General features: G+C 36.5%; 1 protein-coding gene across 3 annotated transcripts in view; it reads left to right on the forward strand.

Moving 5' to 3' along the window:
- The window catches only part of Dhfr (dihydrofolate reductase), a 132,843-nt gene that overhangs the window by 21,332 nt on the left and 90,228 nt on the right, over positions 1-21,283 (forward strand). The window contains exon 1 of one of the 3 annotated variants that reach the window (XM_090401986.1): positions 7,347-7,479. The exons of 1 other annotated variant lie outside the window; for it this stretch is intronic. In XM_090401986.1, coding sequence (XP_090258112.1) covers positions 7,385-7,479 — 95 coding nt within the window. In that variant the 5' untranslated portion in view covers positions 7,347-7,384. Of the gene's footprint in view, positions 1-7,346; positions 7,480-16,116; positions 16,168-21,283 lie in introns of those variants that run through there. One more of the 3 variants, XM_090401988.1, reaches the window with a different exon arrangement.

Raw genomic sequence — 21,283 nt, forward strand, 5'->3', positions numbered from 1 at the left:
GAGCATGATAAGTTATAGAATTACTTATCCCTGCGAGATTTTACATTACTTTACAATACTGAAACCTCTATCTGTCTCACTTTCAGAAAACTTTTCTTACCTCTTTACTTTAAAAACAACAGAATACAGCCATCCAGTGTGACTGTTGTGTCACTTCAGTATTCAGAATAAATTTCCTTACAGTCTGAGCTTGAAAAAACGAGTGATTTTTCACATGCATTAACTGAACAAAAATTTAGATTCCTTCACTTTTCCAATAAAAAGTTGTTTTTATAACTATAAAAATTAAAAATTCATAATTATGAATTAAAATTTATAATGTGGATTTCAGAGTTTGGTGGAGGAAAAGAAGTAATACGATAGATTTTAAGTTAGTGAGGAAATTTTATCAGATTAATCCAGAAGGGATTATAAAAAGAGTAGAAAGCGAGAGGGGAAGAACCAGAGGCCATCACTGGAAGTTGTGTGAGGAGTAGATTTTTTAACATAGAAAATTGTCAGTGAATGTAATGCATTGCCAGATTATGTTGTTAATGCAGGGAATGTTCATATGATATATTTGTCGTCAGTTGCATAAGCCTCTCACGATGATAGAAGGTGCAATAATAATAATCTAACAACAGATCGTTTGAAAGAAAATTGTGTAGCACTAACATAAAGTTAGTACTAGACAGCTACGTTATCCTGTGCAAGGAATGGCTGCAGTTTCTCCATTATTAAAATTACCCTTTGTCTGAATTAATGTTCATAATTATGTCCTTCCTGTTTTTGTATATTTGAATTTATGGATTCCTCACATTAAAAAAGGAAAGCATTTAGACTACTAGTTTCCTTATGTTGTTGGTGGTGCTTATATCCTTTCGGCTGTTTAGGAGGAGATATATACGCCACCATCTAGCGAAATGACTATGAGCAAGGTGGTTTGCCGTTGCCTTCCTTGCCGCACTATATCCTATGATTGTACCCTATGTGTTCACGGGGACGGTTTGCTTGCTTGCGGGATGAAAAGCCCCAGATAAACTGGGGGAAGAATCCTGCTGCACACACGCTCAAGATGGGTTAACTTGGCTATGGCTGAGAAAGATCCTTAAGCTCCTCACGTTGTCGACGGGATTCGAACCTAGGACACTCCTTCCCCAGGCATAATCGCTTATAGGGTTTATTTATTTATTTATTTTTGCATAAATAAAAGTAGAATGCTATACATTATGAGCAAACCTCTCCTTAATTTTGCTTAGGATCGTGGGAATATCAGTCCCCTATGAAGAAGCAGTCCAGGTAAAATTAAGCAGTTGTTTGATGAAAAATAACATTCCTGCAGAAGTGCTAAGAGAAGTTATTCCTACACAGGCTGCTCTGTAGGGAAGAGGTAGAGGAAAGGATGGACAAGGTGTAGAAATAAGCAAGCTGCTGCTGTATTTTCTGTCATACCTTGTTCAAACCCATTGCCCAAATCCGCTAGCGGATAGAATTGAGCGCTGATATATATATATATATATATATATATATATATAATTTGACAGTTTCGTAAGGAAAAAGAAAATCTTCTTTGTATCTATTAAATTTAATGAATTGACAAAAAAACATTACAGGCAGAGTTAATTACAATACTATCAACAAGATTTACTCAAAATAACCACCATTAGCATCGATCACAGCTTCAATTCTGCTTCGGAACCTCGAACAAGCTGATGCTACAGTCTCCCTGGGAAGGGCCGCAAAAACTGTTTTAATTTTATCCATTAACTGGGCTTTTGTATTACTGGAAGTGCGATTGGTGTCTTTTTCAACTGCGCCCCATACAAAATAATCCATGGGGTTAAGGTCTGGGGAGTTTGGAGGCCAAACATTTGGACTGGTGAAGTCGTAGAAATTTTCAGACAACCATTTTTGACTTTTCCCAGAGGTGTGGCAAGGGGCCGAATCCTGCTGCCATACATACGGCCTACCATTGGCTACCCTTGTTATCCAGGGCTTGACTACAGTTAGCAACTCCACGAACAAAGCCCGAATTCCAATGCCAGGGTTCTTCAACACCTGTTCCTGCAGATTTGCGAGGAATTCTGCTGTACGAACGCAATCAGATCGTCTGCTAGGGATCTTTCTTCTTGCTACATCCTCGTAGTCACCATTGCAAGTCTCTAGTTCATGCCTGATTGTTTTTACTGTATTCAGGGAGCATTGGGCAGCAGTCGTAATATCCTTATTTTGATGGCGGGCACGAATCATCATGATACAAGTTATTCTCTTCCATGATTCAGGTGAGTTCCAGCTATCCATCCTTTCTGACATCTTGTATGTGAATGAAGAAGGGTCCAAACTTTTAAATGAAGAGAAGTGTGTGTTAATACATGTAACTTACGGAAAGATATAATTAATTATAAATATGTCAAATTTATCCCGAACACCCTGTATATATATATCAGCGCTCAATTATATATATATATATATGTGTGTGTGTGTGTGTTATAATTTATATTCATTGGTCTGTTTAGCAATCGGCTTCCAAAATTCTTGAAATTTTCATGATCGGTTGACACATGGTGCTAGTCACGTTAATAGCAAACTCACTTTACAACTTTCTGATTCCTATTCGTCAGCCACCTGCTTATCAAATCAGTAATTTACAGTATATGTTCCAATCAGATATTCTCCATTTTACAAAACAGCCTTTTATATGGTATCTCATTAAATGCCTTAATATGGTCAAACAACATAGATTGTCTATTCCATTCATCCAACTTAGTCAAAATATAAAATATGAGTGAATTAAAGTTTTTTTAATTCAAACTTGCTACTCCTAGGCATTGATTTAGTCGCTTAGTGGATTTTGCCAAACTCACTATGAAGCATCTGTGGCTTCTTTCCTGAACTCAGAGTTACATTATACAAACATGTGAAGGGCCTGGCAATTCGATTGAACATACCTTTAGCATACGAGCTGATATCCCACCTGTCTCTGTATTGCACAAATTGTATCCAGGATTTGCAACAGCCTCTCCTGCACCTCTATTTCTACATCCAATGTAGTGGTATTACTCTGCACTATGTTCCATACACCAGGTTAATATCTCTTAACGAAGTGAGCACTCATTATTTGAACAATTGCAGCTGCTTCAGATTGAAGTACAGTATACTGTTTCCATTCAAAAGTTACTTTTTCATATTCAGATTTAGATATAATGATAATATTCTTTCGGACTGCCTTTATCCTTCACAATCAATTTCTTTTCATACTTCGACTTAGCTTTCCCTACAATACTCGTGGCTTTTCTGGCCTACGATTTTTGTTTCATAATTTATCCCGTCTTTATTCTCACGATATTTGTTAAAAATTACCTTCTTCGTATGAATCTCTCATAATAAGTTTGCACATTCATTTCATTTCCACCATAATTTGTTCATCGCACTCTTGGGACACTTTCATATACTGCATGATTTCGGCATATTTTCAAAACTTCTCAAGGCACTGCTGAAAATGTTCCCTGTAAGCGGAGATACGCCCGTACAGTAACAAATGCCCCAGCATGTGCTGAATTGCTGCCGGCAGACATTTTCTATGTTTATTACAAAAAAAAAAAAAAACTTCTAAAGGGCCAGTAATTATCTAGTTATATAAAATTTTCTGCACAGGTGTAAAAAAAAAAATTAAAGGGGCATTGACTGCTGTCCTTACTGTTTAGTAACTAATACTATGGATCAGAGCACAGTATTCTTCTGAGTTTGTTGTCATAATTTTTTAGCACGGCTGAAAGTATGACAACTCACTCTAGCATCTGACCTGTCCTAATTGGAATACGTAGCTATTTTACACATCAGTTAAGCATGATCACTCTCACAAAGTCGTGTTGAAACAGTGACCTGCTTAAAACAAACTCTGTCTGACGTTATGATCAAAACTAATACTCTTTAATGATCTTTAACATGTTTCTTGAAGAAGTTATCGCATAACAGCTCAGTGCATCCTCCTTCATTTATCACTAGTTTTCTCTGCTACCCGATCAATATTTAGATAATTCAAGTTACCCATAATGATTTCCTTTTATACTCTGCAGGTAATTTGTGGACAGCACTTGCACAAAGATAACGGTGTTTTGTTACTCTTGTGTAATGGTTCCTACGTGTGCTGTTTTTTAGTTATGTAATAGTTCACGTTTATCCCTTTATTGTATTTTTTTTTGTTGTTGTTGTTCTTCCAAACCCAGAAGAAGCCGCTAGCATATGTGACGAAATTAATCAGTATAATCATCTGCACTATTACAGCTTAATAAAACCCAATGTCAGTTATTTTATACCACATTTTTAGTCCAACTAGACACAATCATACTAGTTGACGTTGAAGAACTCGAGATGGCAGCAGTTGTCTATTGTATTCTCTCCCTAAAGGTTTCAAAATCATCGATAACTCTGAACTCTACTTATGACAACTTGGGAAAGAGCTTAACTGCCAGTTCACAACCGATTTACAGAAAAGAGTAAATAAAACAAGTCCATCAATTTTTACTTTTATTGTTGTTGTCGTCCTGGCATCCCATGGATTCCAAAGACTCATCGCTCGAGACAAAAACTATCTACACAATCTGTCATAGCTCTCCTTGAACCCATTAACAGACAAAGCCCTAATAACTGACTCCGACAACCCATTCCACTCATTCACAACTTTCCAAGCAAAGCATTTCTCCCATTTCCATTGGCGAAATGTGGAACTCTTATTCCTAATTCAGGAAAGACGTTTAGGAAATATTTTTTGTAATTTCGTATTCAGCAGCTGTGTAAAAATTTATCAAATTAGTTTGTTATTATGATAATAGAAATTCATAATAGGTATGTCACAAAGTTTGATAATTTAGTCAAGTGAATAGCGTCTTTGTCCTACAATCAATAGTCAATTAGTTCAAATCCTAATGCCATTCATAATACTTGGCTTCCAGGGGCATTACAACTATTAAGCAAATAAAGCAATGCTTAGGATTAGTAGGACAGCAAAAACCAAGCATCTTAAGATCCATAAAACAGGTTTTTTGTTTTTAATTTTACATATTTTTCTTGAATTTAAGGTTTGTGGAAATGGTGTTTGCATCCATATCATTAGGCTTCCTGAAGAAAGGCTGTTCTAAGATCAAATCTAGTGGCTGAGTAGGGTAACTTTTTTTTTTTTTTAACTCTTTCTCGACCAGTTCCCGAGTTAGTCAATTTTGGCACCGGCAAATAGCCGTATTTTTCTCTTGAAAAGCCAGATTTTTAATCACTCAAGAAAATCGACCAACTCACTCTATTTCAGAATAATACAGTTTCGAAGTAAACGGACACCATAGTGTTACGAACAAACACCCATTGCGTCTCCATCTTAAGATGAAGGCTCTCCATTCTCTGAGATGACTGCAGCGAATGGAGCTCCTACATCCAATGTCAGTATAAAAGTACTTTGCAGAGCATCCTTTCCACGAGAATACGATAGGGATCAATGAGAATTTTGGACCATTCTTCCAGTAGCCATGTATCAAGGTCCTGGATTGTTGTAGGACGCACTTTCCTTGTCTTCACTTGATGCTCCAGTTCATCCCACAGATGATAAGTAGGGCTGAGATCAGGGCTCTTTGAAGGCCACTCAAGTGTGATGATTCATGTCTCATAGACCACGCAGCTACAGCTGCCGCCTTATGACATCGTGATTGTCTTGCTGAAAGAGACAGTAAAGTAGGGAGCATTGCATTGTCCAGAATGTTCAGATACCGCTCAGAGTTCAATGTTCATGGCCCGACAAACAGGTCCTAGGCTAAACCATGAAAAACAGGATCATCCTTTCACACACCGCCCTCCGAATTTCATAGTTGGGTTTGCACACTCTGGTAAAAGACGTTAAACCGAGAATCCACCAGACGCACACCCGTCTATTTGCTCGGTGTAGCGTGATTCCTCGCTCGATAACACAGCTTTCCAAGCTTCCACGTCCCACTGTCCATGTTGTGAGTCTAGGTCCTGAATGGTTTTCTGCTGATTCGTGTTCCAGTCGATGCCAGCAACTCCGTATTCGACGTGCGGCCGACGAATAGCGGATTTTACATTTAACCTTCCTAGCACCCTACTTTCACGTTCGGTGAATGTGGTGGGTCGTGCACTGCAGGTAGCACTTGCAGTTGACTCCCCGCGTTTTCATATCTCAGTAAAGTATCACTGATTGTTGACCTGGAAGGGCCCAATTTTTCAACAATTTGCCAAACAGATATGCCTGCAACATGGCATCCTATATTTCAAACTCCGTCAGTTTCCTTCTCGCAGCCATTTCACCTTGACATAGTTGCACTGACTTGGAAGCATCATATTCCTCCAATTTATACCGGCTACGAACGCGTAACTCGTTACATATTGCCCATGGTCACAGGGCCGACGTTACCATTTAGGCAAACTAGGCAACCACCTAGGGCGCAAGCCATGAAGGGGTACAAAACTTTAAGCTGTGCTTTATTCATACTTTACTAAAATATTAAAATTAAATAGTGATATATGATTTAGGTATCGATTCCTACGCATCACACTATTTTACTGTTTAACTCTTGGTTCTTTTTTGTTCCTTACCTAAAGGATTTTAACTTACACTATTTAAAATTCAGTTAAGATAAATATTTTAAAACGCTGACATTTTAAAATATTAAATTTCGGTATCTTATAACTTTTTTTTTGTAAATGAATTATCACAGAGAATTTTCAAATTAATTAAAAAAGAAAATAAAAAGCCTTATTAATTTAACCTGAAAGACAATTTCGTTTTGTTTAATGTCAATTAAGAAACATTTTAGTTTATGAAATAAGGGGCGCACTTGTAAACTTTGCCTAGGGCGCAAAATAACCTGGCACCGACAGTGCATGGTAGTGGCCGTTGACTTCTTTCCTAGCAGTGTATCTGATGTAATTTGTAATTCTTCTAGGCGAACATCGACAGCTATGACAACCCATTCAAGTCTGTCGGAATAATATTTGATCTTTCGACAAACCCTCTATATTCTTTATGTAGCACGGCTGGATATAAAATTTACCGTGAAGAATAAAGTGCAGTGGGAATTTAAAATTTGTGCGGTTAAAAGTATTATATAAAATACAAAAATATTTAAATCACTGTCTACCGGGAAGTTTGGAAACTTAAACAGTGAAAAAAAAAAAAAAAGAAGCTTTGAATGAAGTCTGTAGCTTTAGGAACTAGATCTCCTTTAGTTCATTATATTATGTTTTTGCCAGTGTACGCCCCATTAAGATTTGTGATTTTAGGGCCTGTAATCTTCTCACGGAAAAAGTTTTACGCTAAGAACCGCCCCGTCACGTGATATGCTTTACAAAACTGTGGCGGGAATCATTCAGCCGCGATAATTTGAAGTGAAAGGATAAAGGCATGGGTAAAGATAATGCATTCCAGTTTTCTATTATTGCAGCAGTTTGTAGAAATATGGGGATAGGTTATCAAGGAAACTTGCCATGGCGACTCAAGTAGGTGCTTATATTTAACTATTTTTTTTTTTAGATAGCTGGAAATGAGTAATGCTTGCATTTCGTATAACCGGTCCTGTGTGTGACCTTATTGTATTTATTTCTTTATTATTATTATTATTATTTGTGTTAAACGTCAAGTGTTTCTGTACAAATATATTGTGTTTTGTATTAATTCCATTTAAATTTTCATAAAAGTGCTTTAGGAAATTATTTCCTGTTGTTCGTGGCATGTGTTAATTTTCTTGTAAATATGTTTCAAAACAGTTAAAACATTATAAATTATGGAATGAAAGCATAATAGGAGCTAGAATAAAAATAGATAGAGGTTATTTAACAATAATCGGTTTATATGCCCCAGAAGAAGAAAGAGAACAGGATAATATTGAATTTTATAATCGGTTACGAAATATCTATAATAAAATAAATAAAAATGATTATGTAATTTTAGCAAGAGACTTAAATGCAAGAATTGGAAACACGAAAATTAATAATAATATAGGAATATATGGGGAACATACTCTAAACAGGAATGGTAAAAAATTGATCGACTTTGTCGTTTATAATAATCTAAAAATAATGAATTCTTTCTATAAACATAAAGACACACAAAAATATACTTGGGCAGCAAGAGGATGGAAATCAATACTAGATTATTTTATCTAAAATTAAAATACATCGAACTTCTCTTTAGCTGTTAGAGTTCACAGAGGATATGAAATAAGTAGTGACCACTTCCTCATTAAGATTACCACCTAAACTACAAATAACAAGAACAGAAAGAAAACTTAAAACATTCGTGTATAAAACTAGATTATTAAATGACACAAATATACAATGGCTATATGAACAAAGAATTAACCAATATTTAGATAAAATAAAGAAATAGAAATAGAAAGGCTTAATATAAAAATTATATTAAATGCAGCAGCAAATGAAAGCTTAGGAAAGACCAAAAAAATTCAATAAAAGGAAAAAACTGAATATGTGGGATGATATAATCAAAAAGAAAAAAGAAGCCTATCATAAATGGTTAAGCAGTAAAAGATATAAAAGAATAAGAGCCATAGCTAAAAAAGAAGTCAGAAAAAGACATAGAGAATCATGGAACAAATTTGTTTCTAATTTAGAACATGATTTATATAAAATAAGACCCAATGTATATAAGATTTTGAAACACTTAAATACAGATACTAAAGAAAACATAAAATTAAACAATGAATTGAAATTAGAAGAATTTCTATAAAGAATTGTGGACAGACAAATATTTTAAAAAAGACAACTGTCAAACACTTAATGAAAAGGAAATAACAAAAGAAGAATTAGAAATCAGTCTGAAAGAAGAAACAGAAAATCACTTGGAGAAGATAATCTATGTTCAGAACTATATAAATATGCAGGAACAAGGTTCAAAGAAAGACTCCTATTATTTTTAAATAAAATCTATTCAGCTGATAACCCCCCAAGTAGAATGGAAAAAAGCAATTGTGATTCTTATCTTTGAAAAAGGTAGTAGAGATAATCCTAAAAACTATAGAGATATAAGTATACTAAATTCCTGTTACAAAATATATATAGCAGAATTTTAAATAACAAACTAATAAAATATTCTGAAAACTTTATTTTAGAAGTACAGAATGAATTTAGAAAAGGACGATCATGTATAGACCCAGCCTTTTGCCTAAAATTAATCATAAAGAAAAGAAGAGAATACAATTTAGAAACACATATTACATTTATTGACTTTGAAAAAGCATTTGACAAAGTTAAAAGAAGCATTTTATTTAACATATTAAAAGAAAGACAAATACCAAATAATATCCTAAAAGTTAGAAGAATATACGAAAATAATCAAATACAAATAAGATTAAATCATGAGCTATCATATATGAGAGTGATAAACCAATGAGTCAGACAGGGATGTCCACTCTCAGCAACTCTTTTTAATATTTGTCTAAATGCAATAATAATAAAATGGAATAAAATTTTCCATCAAGGTATTAAACTTTCTCCTACTGTGATTAAGTTCACATTACAAAAAGGAGACCAAATAATAATTACAAATTCTGAAGATAACTTACAGAAAGCTATTTTAAATCTAAATGAGATAGCCAAAGATTATAGTATGATAATATCAGCAGAAAAATCAAAAACCATGGCCTTTAAAGAACAAGATCCATTAATAACTAAAATAGTAATAGATAACAAGATTTTGGAACATGTGAATTCATTTAACTACCAAGGTTGTATGATTACATATGAAAAAGATATAAATCTAAAAATTGCAAAATATGTACTTAAAATTTAACAGGTGTAATTAACTCTATATTTAAACTAAACCTAGTTAAAAAAAAAAAAAAAACAGACTAAAAGTATTCAATACATTAGTCCTAATGTATGGAAGTGAAATCTGGACAATAAAACAAAAAGACAAAGATTAATAACAGCTGAAATGAAGTTTATGAGAAAAACTGCAAAGTATACTCTGTTTGATCACAAAAGAAATTATGAAAGAATTAAACCAGGAATCAGTAATAGAAAAAATTTAAAAATATAAAAATAAATGGATGGAACACTTTCAAAGAATGAAAATAGAAAGATTACCAAAACAAGCCGAATATATATAAACTATAAACTAAACGTTTCGGTGTAACAAGCATAAGTAGTTCAACGTTGGGCAACTCGTAGTAAAGGTGGAACAAGCTACAGACCACTTTCCTTAGTATTTTCCATAAATGTAAAGCACATCTCATTGAGGATATGTATGATAAATATTGAATCCAATATTATGTCAAGAGTTTCGTGCCGAAAATATAGAAACAAAAATTTCCGTTGGCGCAAGCATAAGCAATGCCATACTGGGCAACTCGAAGTAAAGGTGGGGCAAGCTCAAGGAGCACTGTCCTCAGTATTTTTTATAAATGTAAAGCACATCTACTAGAGGATATGTATGACAAAAATAAGCCTTTGTCTCTCTATTTCAATAATACATGATGGCTTATTTATTTTCAGTTACAATCAAGAAATTATTGAAAAAAGAATAAAAAAAAAAAACTAAACTATACTATATTGACATCGGAGGTTGCGGTATCTCTCAGATAACATTTACTGTCAAACATCATAAACCTTTACAAAACATGCGTTAAACCAAACTGACAGCAAAAAAAAAAAAAAAAAAGTGCGGAATATCACTCGTAACGTATGAATGCACAGCTACTCATGACCTTCAACCTGTACAATAGATAGCTTAAAGACTTCATGTTAACAATAAGCATTTATCTGTCAGATCAGATACAACTTCCCGAGTGTTAAAAGATTCAACGATGACTTCTAAGGCCGGAAAAGGCCACTCTAAGTCTATTTCCTGCTTTAGATACTGTGTGCTGCTCGTGTTTTCGTTGCGTTTTGATATATGTTTAATTGTTCATTGTATGGAAACCGATATAATCGTATACGTTGTCTGCTTGCGGTAGTTACGGATACCGCATTGTCCCGATAGCGACTGTTACCGTAACAGTAAGAAAGATAATGATGGGAGCGTGACTTACAGGATTTATATGCGATGACAGCAAGGACGAAATATGCTTCTTATTTCCGTTTTTTGTGTTATGGTGGTTTAATTTATATTTACGTACAGTTCTTCCATGGTTAAACGAACACTTTCGCCTTTTTTCGACTAGCGAAGCGAGCTGTTATCCTTCCCTTCTAGGCTGTAGATCATTCTGACGTCAATTATGCGTACACCGGTTTCATCTTCATCCGGTTGCGAACGGAGACTAAGTGCCCGCTCACGCAGTGATGCGTCCGCTGCAGTCTCCGATGTTAACGAAAAGATTAAGGCTCTTAGAAAAGATCGTTGGAAGGGAAATAGTCCGATTTTAGAAATGGGATAATTCAAAATTTATTGATGAGCCATAATTTTATTGGTTGCGCTGTTTTTTTGAAATTTTAGGTATATTACTCTACTCTTCAGTTTTACCAATGAGGTAATAGACCTGTACTTATAATTGCAGTTTGGAGTACACATACGTGATTGTGTACTCCACTGCTGACACTGTGCATTATTATTATTATTACTGGCAACTCCAGGGAGTCATTAGACTCATCGAGGGATTCCTCAAATCATATTCATCACAACTATTCAACATTCATACAGTATCTATCATACCTCGCCTTAAACTCATTCACTGTCACAGCATCCACCACAGACTCTGGCAGCCCATTCCACTCATTCACCACTCTAAAAGTAAAGAACCCAGCTCTAACACCTTTACTAACCACACTTTTGCCCAGTTTCCATGGATGTTCCCTAGTCCTCCCACCACCAGCCCTTTTCTCAAAAATATCTTCTGAATTAATTTTATAGACGCCCTTCAGTAATTTGAATGTCTCAATCATATCTCCCCTCCTCCGCCTATCAACCAATTTTTGCAACCCACAAATCCTCAACCTGTTCTCATAAGGTTCATTCCACAGACCTGCTATCATCTTAGTCACTCACCTCTGGATCCTCTCCACCTCCTCTCCATCAAGAAGAAACCTATGTGACCAAATCTGGGCACAGTAGTCGAGATGGGGTCTTATCAAGGCTTGATACAGAGGAACTATAACCTGTTTGTCTCCTTGTCAACGTATTCTTCAGCAACCAAGTGATTTGATGAGCTGATTTGGCCACTTTTGCAATGTGCCCCAACCCCCAAACTGCAACTCCTTATCCACCAACACTCCTAAATCTCGTGCCTCATCAATTTCCTGGGGTACAGTTCCACCAATGTAGTAATCTGCTGCTAATCTTTTCACCCCTGCATTCACTATTGTCCTACCCAACTTTGCATCATCCACAAACAAATGAACTGTTCCTCTCAGATCCTTTCCTATATCATTAATGAACAAAGTAAACAGCAGTGGTCCAAGAACAGATCCTTGTGGCACACCACTAGTCACAGGCCGTCTTATGGACTCTACTCCTGAATAAACCATGCTCTGATATCTCTCCATCAACCACCCTCCTATCCATCTCACCAACCCTATATCCATCCCCATATGGGGTTGGTGAGATGAATAAACTGCAATTTACTGATTAGAATTCCATGTGGTATCCTGTCAAAGGCCTTAGCAAGGTCCATTAGAATCACTGTAAACCCATTTCCCTTATCCAGTTTAGCCGTCACTGTGTTATAATACGTGAGCAAGTTACTGAGGCATGACCTGCCCTTCACAAAACCATGCTGTCCCCGATACAGTATCCCATTTTCATCTATCCAATCTTGTATTTTCCTCTTGACTATTTTCTCCAAGACCTTGATAATGATTCCTGTTATGCTGATTGGCCAGTAATTTTCAACAGCAGCCTTGGAACCACCTTTATGCAGTGGAACTATTTTCCCCTCTTTCCACCTCCTTGGGACTGACCCAGACCCGAGGCTCAAATTGAACAAAATGGTCAAGGGCACTGACAATTTTTTAGCTGCTTCACGTACGACACGAGCTGGTATACCATAGAATCCCACAGATGTATTGACATTGAGGTTCTGTAATAGACTAGTTACCTCTACTTCATTCATCACAATTCCAGTATAAGCTGTTAGTTCTTCCATTCCTGCAATGTCACCACCTGGATGATATACTCTTGCAAAGTGCTCGCTCAGTAATTCCACTATATCGACTGATTTGGTTACCTCCCTACCCTCAGCATTTTTTAAGATCATTCTGCCATGAACATTTTCCTTTTACTTGCGACATATTGAAAAAACTGTTTGGGATTCTCTTTAGCCTGCATGGCCAATTTTCTTTCGTAATCTGCTTTTGCTTTTCTTACCACCCTTGTTACCATCCTGGCCTGAGCTTTATACTGTTCCTGCGCCTGCTGGTCACCTTTCTCCTTAAATTCCCTCCACAATTGTTTCTTTTTTTTTCTTTTTTTTTTTTGCAGCTCAAGCTTAATAGTGTTATTCATCCATTTAACCCCTACTTGATTTATTATTTGGACTCTTGGTATACAGTCAACCATTGCCTCCTGCAAACACTTCTTAACCACCTCCCATGCACTATCAACATCCAGCCCTTGCAGTTTTACATGCCATGGCACTGAGCCAAGCACACACCTAAGCTTGTCAAACTTACCAGCCCGGTAATTAGGATGTGGATGAAATTTAAGAGAGCATATTACAAGTGTTGAAAGACTGTGCTTGGCATTGCTGCTATGATCTCTTCATTCTAGCGTATTTTGTTCTGCTTAATGCAGGCTCCGCTGTTTTTTCCTTATTGTGACTTTTGAAGAGATCCCAACCGGCTTGACACACAATCTGGCATTGGAGGGATTCATATCCTTATGTGAGGTGAAAAGCAGTCACAAACATGTTCCAGGCGAGACTGGAGAGTGGATGTGCCAACATTTGTATAAAACATTGACCAAACCACACATCACATTTTTTCATTGTGATGTGGAAACACTGAATATGGTCCAGAGACAAGTGACCAAGGCAGTATCAGGATCCTGGAAGGTTATTGCGGAGGTTGGGGAAATGTAAATTGCAGAGTGGGTAGTCAGAAAAGAAGATATGACATTTATTATTATTATGTGACACCTCCATTTAAGTCGATGAGATTTAACCAGATTAATAGGGCAGGGATTATAAAAGTAGAAAGTTTCTTCACTTGGTTACAAATTAAACTAGAAACTATATTCTTGCCAAGTTTAATTCTCAAGTTATGCATTCAGAGAAATGACACTATGCAGACTTTGAGGTCTCATCAGTGGAAACTGGACCCAGAAATACCAAGGTTGAATTAATGCAGAAGTCATATTTCCCATATACAAATAATAAAAAAGATATATCACCTTATTATAAATATCCTGGATTAGAAATAGATATAGAAAGCTTTATCGCTTTGTTACAAATTAAAAATTGCCAAGAAATTATATTTTTGTTTAATCCTTTATCTAAGTGTAAGCAGACAACGTCGCATGTGAAGTACTACAAAACTAGGCTACTTGTATATAGAGGCTAATGACTTCACATCAGTTGCCGTAGTATCCTGACTCCCACTGACGAGGACTCAGTAAAGGTGGAAGTGTGGGTAGTGATCCTTCTCATAATGCATAGTATTATACACTTCTAAAAGGATGTGTTGCTTTTTGGGATATTAAGACATCTGATGTGAAGTCATCAATCTCTATATACAAGGAGCTTAGTCATGAAGATATTCATATGCACCATTGTTTGTTTGTTTACACTTAGATAAAAGATCAGACAAGAATGTAATTTCTTGGTTAGTTTAATTTAGGGGTTTCCTCAAGGGCTCACTCTAGTGAGTATGGAAGTGGTGAACTTGAGGTACCTGATGCTGGACCATGCCTTACTTCATATAATATACGTCTGTTATATTATCTATGAGCTAGTGGTGAATCTTTCCTATTTACTTTAATTTCTACCTTTTTAGTAGTGAGAGGAGTAGCCTCTTCTAAGCAGTCAGAATCTACTACTCTCCCAGGTTTGAGACCATACCATACGGTTTCCTGAGGAAGGCAATGGAAAACCACCTCAGTATTATTTCCAAGAAATATGGTAAACTCAGCAAATTTAGTTTCCACAGCTGGCAGAAATGGAGGTCTATCAACAAACGACAAATGTCATGCCCGGCAGGAGAAGAAATGGGGAGGGGACTTCTTAGGTCGTCACCCTACGAAACCCTCATGGGGGTTTCATAGGGTAAACATTGAGGATGGGATCCCAAGTGATGAGGAAAATAGAGATAAAATAAGATGTCCAGGAGAGAATGAGATAGAAACTATACAAGTGGCAATTTGGAATGTAAGAACGATGTTGAATGCTGGTAAATTAGAGAACTTAAGGTAAGAAATGGGGAGAAATAAATTGGATGTGGTGGTTATAAGTGAGGTTAGATGGAAAGATATAGATTTTGAAAGTGATGGTTATAGAATTATATTATTATTATTATTACATGACACCTCCAGGGAGTCCAAAGACTCATCAAAGGAGGGCACTGTAAAATCTCTTGTGGAGAAAAAATAAAAAATATTTTCACCTATATCACTTTTACATGGGTCATAAAATACTTATAATTAGAAGTATATATAGTATTCTTTAATGTAATATATTTTGAGAATAAGTAAATGTAGAATCACAAGCATTTGTAACTAAAAGGATCAGACAGGATTATGCTAGTAAACTGAAAGTCAACAATGATCTCAAAGGTCACTAAATTATAGGAGTTTTGCTGCCAAGACCTGGGGTAAGCTTGGGTGATGTCAGGGCACTTCTGGAAAATCCAGGAAGTTTGGAAGGTAAGCCAAAGGACATCCAATGATATAAAAGGAAAAGTGGGTGAGAGCTCTCTTTTTCTGCTTTGGAAGAACTTTTCGGGGAGGAGAAGAGATGGAGCTCCACAAGCGAGTTTCGAGAGTCAGGAGAGGCAGTATTTCAAGATATCCCTCTGAGATATTCTTCGACAAATGTACCGATCCACATGCATGCTGATTTGTCGCAGCTGAAGCAGTTCCTAACATTGCTGAAGAAATACATTACTTTTCCAAGGAAGGAATTTGAAAGATGACAACCTTCGGAAAGTGCCCAATTACAGCTGTCTTGCAAGAATGAGAAAGGAACCAGCAGAATTCGCCCTTACTCTTTGAGGACCGAGGACTTTACCAGATATTGTGAGCTAGTAAGTAGATTGCCCTATTTTAATGTCCAAGATTGTGTGTGTATGATGTTAGTTCTGTTTAATTAATGATGTAATGTGGTGAAGAGGTCAGAAAGCCGAACGTTAGTCGAAATGTGCATAAAGGAATATTGTAAACTTGAATATTGCTTGTGTTATCTAATGCTTAGAGTGTGTTATATATAATTTTGCCTTATATTAATAGGATTGAGAGTAGGGATATGTATGCTAAAATTCATTCCACATGTCTAATAAGTTGAGTGTAAGAAATTTCTTTGTCTAGTGCTTTAAGTGAGTTGTCTTACTGAATATGGGGAGAATCAGGCACGTGATATGTCCCATTGCTTTTGTATGTTAATTATCTTAGTTAAAATAAACATTTTTGGTTTTGTTAATAGCTTGCCTGATTTTTGTTAGCCAATGTACTGTCTCACAAAAACTAATTGGACTTATGTGACCAAAGTGAAGTAACCGCCGTGACTGAGTAATTCGTAGTTGCTTGAGATAAAAATAATTTAAGGGTTATTATATGTGCTTAGCTAAATTATTCTCATGTATGTAAAAGAAAGTAAAAATCTTTTACACAATCCTTAATGTTTATTCATTAACTTAAGGAATTCACAACGTACACTAGAATATAAATTAAACTTGAATATATATTTCCAATATTTCAGCAATGTCACGTTGCCCTCCTCAATGGAACTTAAAATAAAAACATGTGTACGAAGGCACTACATACAGTAAATGAGGAAGAAGTGAGGAAGCTATTGTTTCTCCTGAAAGTCCTGATGTGGCCCCTAGCAGGCTATGTAGGTATTCTTGGCCATTGGGCTGACGGTCTCGTGATGTATGTCTCCCAAATTTGGGGCAGTCTTATGCAACCAAATTTGTTGAGGTTTGGCATGTTTCTTAGGGCTGAGGCTGATTCCATGAAAAGTCTTTCAAATTTGAACTTGTTATGGTGTATTATTGTGAATTTCTTCCACCGTATTCTGTGGCATGTATCCAGAGCATGGTCTGCAAGACCAGAGTGGCTATACTGGTGAAAACGGATGTAGTCCTTGTGTTCTGAAATTCTGATATTCGCTGTCCTGCCTGTTTGGCCAAAGTAGGACAGCTTACAGTTGCAAGGGACCTGGTATACACCAGGTAGGTCTAGGGGAAGTGGTTGGTCTTTAGTGGAGCGGATAAGGGATGCCAATTTTCTATATGGTCTGTAACAAGAGGTCAAGTCATGTTTTTTTAAGATTTTGGTAATTTTTTCCGAGGTGCCTCGGATGTAGGGAATGGTGATGGATTTTGAGTAATCCTTGTTGTGAAGGTGGGGAGGGTTGTGGTTTACTGGTTTTAATATTTTTTGAATTTCTTTTTTTGGGGGGGGGGTAGCCATTGGCTGAGAAAGTGTTGAGGATGTAATTTAGTTCAGTGGTTAGGGCATTGTCATTTGACCAGATTAGTTTAGCCCTGTTGTATAGCGTCTTAACTCCATATTGTTGCGAGGGGGGGAATTGTTAGTGAATGTATCTGCCTGTATGGGTGGGTTTTCTATAGATAGAGAAAACCAAGGTTCCATCTGGCTTGCAGGTGACTAGTGTGTCTAGGAAACGGAGGCTGTTGTTTTCCTCTTTTTCCAGGGTGAACTTGATTCTGGGGTGTTCGTTGTTTAAGTGTGTTAAGGAGAGGAGTGTATCAGAGCCATGTGGCCAAATAGCGAACACATCATCAACGTAGCGAAGCCATATGGTTAGTTTTTGTGAGTCTCCATAAAAAAGTTGGCCAAGGGTGGGGAGAATGGTGAACCCATGGCTGTCCCCTCTATTTTTTTGTAGAATTTTCCCTGCCAAACGAAATAGCCCGAGTTCATTGTGAACTGAAATAGGGCTGAGATATCGGGAGGAAGTTTAGTTTGGATTAGCTCTAAGGTTTCCTTGAGTGGGACATTTGTGAATAAGGAGGAGACATAAAACTGACCGTTATGTCAGTATGTTGGAGTGTAAGGTTTTCTATGCTGGCTTTGAAGTGGACTGAGTTTTTTTTATGTGTGATGGTGTGTTGCCAGTATAGTGTGTGAGCGCTTTGGCCAAATAGTTAGCTAATTTGTATGCGGGGGAAATCAATGCCATCCACTATGGGATGTAATGGCACATTTTCTTTATGTATTTTTGGGAGTCCATATATATATGGGGGTATAGAGGCAAATAGTTTTAATTTGTTAGTAACTTCCACAGGCCAAGAAGTGACCTTAAGGCGCCTATGGAGTTTCTAATTTGTGAGTTAGTGGGATTGTATTCAAAAGGGAGTTAGCCCGATCTAATAATAGAGCATTAAGTTTACCTCTGTAGTCCTTTTGAGTACTACGGTGGCGTTTTCCTTATCCTCTTTGGTGATTCCCATTTCTTTGTTTTTCTTCATTTCCTGCAGAGCTTTATATTCACTATTGGATGTGTTGGTTTTTGGTGGTCTTACTTTGGTGAGAACACAAGCTACATCAGTCTAATATTGTTGGCGATTTGGTTTGGAAGGTGGCGTATCCCCCTGTTCAATTTGAATCATTATATCCTCGGCTAGTATTTTTCTGGGAGCAATGCCGAAGTTGTAGCCACGTGAAAGAGCGATGAGTGCTGTAGGCTTCAGCGTAACTGAAGAAAGGTTGACTACAGTGTTGGTTGGAAGTTTTGGTTCGGAGGTCGAGTTCGTTTTTAATTTCTCAAATTTCTTGTTATGTCGACCCCGTATTTTCTCAAATTCTTTATCTGCCGCAGTGAAGGAAGAAAGCCACAATGATACACCATAGCAAGTTCAAATTTGAAAGACCTTTCATGGAATCAGCCTCAGCCCTAAGAAATATGCCAAATCTCAACAAATTTAGTTGCATGAGACTGCCCCAAATTTGGGAGACGTACATCATATAGGTATTCTTGGCCGTTGGGCTGAGACCTTCAGCCCAACGGCCAAGAATACCTACATAGCCCAGCTAGTGGGAACCATCAGGACTTTTAGGAGAAACAATAGCTTCCTCGCTTCTTCCTTATTTACTGTATGTAGTGCCTGCGTGCACGTGTCTTTATTTTAAGTTCCTTTGAAGATGGCAATGTGACATTGCTGAAATATTGGAAATATATATTAAAGTTTAATTTAATTTATATTCTAGTGCACATTGTGTTCCTTAAGTTAATTAATAATCATGTATAACCAGCATATAAGCCTTTCTACGAGAATTACAACCCTTAATGGTGCAGTCGTTAACAAAAATAAATTTTTAAGGATTAGTACATATGAATTATAGCTACCTATATTGAGGATTTTGCCCCAGCCAGAGGTTATTTCTTATACTACAGTACTAGCACATGTGTGAGAGCATACTTTATGACATTGAAAAGAAGGGGAGTAAGCTGAGTGGATTACGAACGGACTGAAGCAGGATAATAGTATTATAAGTGAGCGTAAGGTTAGAGCATATAGGCATTTTACACAAGCTCAAGCAGATACAAAAAAAAACTAAGTAAGAGGAGAAATACATTATAGATAAAAGTAACATTGTATACATATGTACAAAAACTAAACAAACATAAATAAACATGCGTATATAAAATAAGTTACAGCATCATTCCAACTCTCAGTCTCCACAAACTGCAACTAATTTCGTCATCTACACCAAAGCCATATATTGCCAACCACCAATTCTATTTTCAGACAATCACAAACATCCATGCCTCCTATGGGATTCGAACCTGTAGCCTTTTGGCTGGAGCGTGGATACGCTAACCACTCCTGCGACTAGGCAAGTATATATTCCACGTGCTCCTGTAGAACATGAGGAAAAAATGGAGTAGCATTTGTATCGACTGAAAAGGTTAAAAATTTAGTAGAAAAAACAACATATAAAAGTGACAGGGTCATCATGATTAGACTGAAAGCAAAGCCTTTGGAAATAATGATTATATAGATATATATGCCCATAAGTGACCATGATAAAAATGAAGTAGAAGGGATATATAATCAAATAGAAGAGATAATGGAAGAAGACAGAACTAAAAGGTGTACCATCTGGATGGGAGACTGGAATTCAATGGTAGGTGAAAAGATAGAGAAGGGAATAACAGGACGATATGGTCTTGGAAAAGGAATGAGAGAGGCAAAAGACATAGTTTTGTAAAAGACAAACTAATTATTGGTAATACTTGGTTCAAACTTCTGAAGAGAAGAAGATATACATGGAAAATGCCAGAAGATATTGCAGAATACCAGATTGATTATATGTTAATACAAAATATTTATAAAACAGTGTAAAAAGGATATTAACATGTCCAGGAGCTGATGTTGATTCAGACGACAATTTACTTGGTATGGAGATAAGAATGTGATTTAAGATAATAAACAAAGGTAAATACAAGAAAAGGTGGAACCTAGAAAAACTCAAAAGAGATGTTGGTAAGAAATTCAGAGAAGAATTGGAGAATAAAATAAGAAACAAGGAAGATATATTTGAAGAGACTATTGATGCTAATGCAAAATGGAATCAACTCATTTCCAATAGGCGGCGCCTGTGAATAAGTTTCGTTAAACTTATACTCCCGAATTTTATCATAATTGCAAGTATCTTTTTTGTACAAAATAATCAGTAAACGGAATACAGAGGATACTAAGGAGCCATTTACTTATACACAACTCGTAAGTACTCATAGTCCTTCATATCGGTTATTTTTCAATTAAAAAAAAAAACAGCCACGTGAAAGCGCCTGATATGCCTACCACGCGAAGTAAAGATTGCGGCAACAAAGGCCAACAATGAAAGATTACTAATGGTCCCGTCAGCATAGTGCAGCCAATAGCCAACACCGAAAGACAATACGAAGTTGTAAAACCGAAGTTACCGAAAGGGAAAAAAGGTATATCGTGCGATTTCTGTTGCAATTGGCTACATATTTCCTGCATGAAAATAGATGAATTGCTGTTCAAGCTTTTTATCGAACTGAACCAGCCTTTTTTCTGTTCGATGTGCCTTCCTTCTGTTAAATAGCTACTGAGCCTAGGCAAACGAGTTGAAAATCTCGAGCAACGCCTTAATAATACGATCGATACTTTCTCGTCCAAAATCCGAAAGTTGGAAACAGAGCTC

The sequence above is a fragment of the Typopeltis vanoorti genome, chromosome 12, assembly GCF_054136105.1.
Source record: "Typopeltis vanoorti isolate ZY-2024b chromosome 12, IOZ_Tvanoo_1.0, whole genome shotgun sequence".
Taxonomy (NCBI): Eukaryota; Metazoa; Arthropoda; class Arachnida; order Uropygi; family Thelyphonidae; genus Typopeltis; species Typopeltis vanoorti.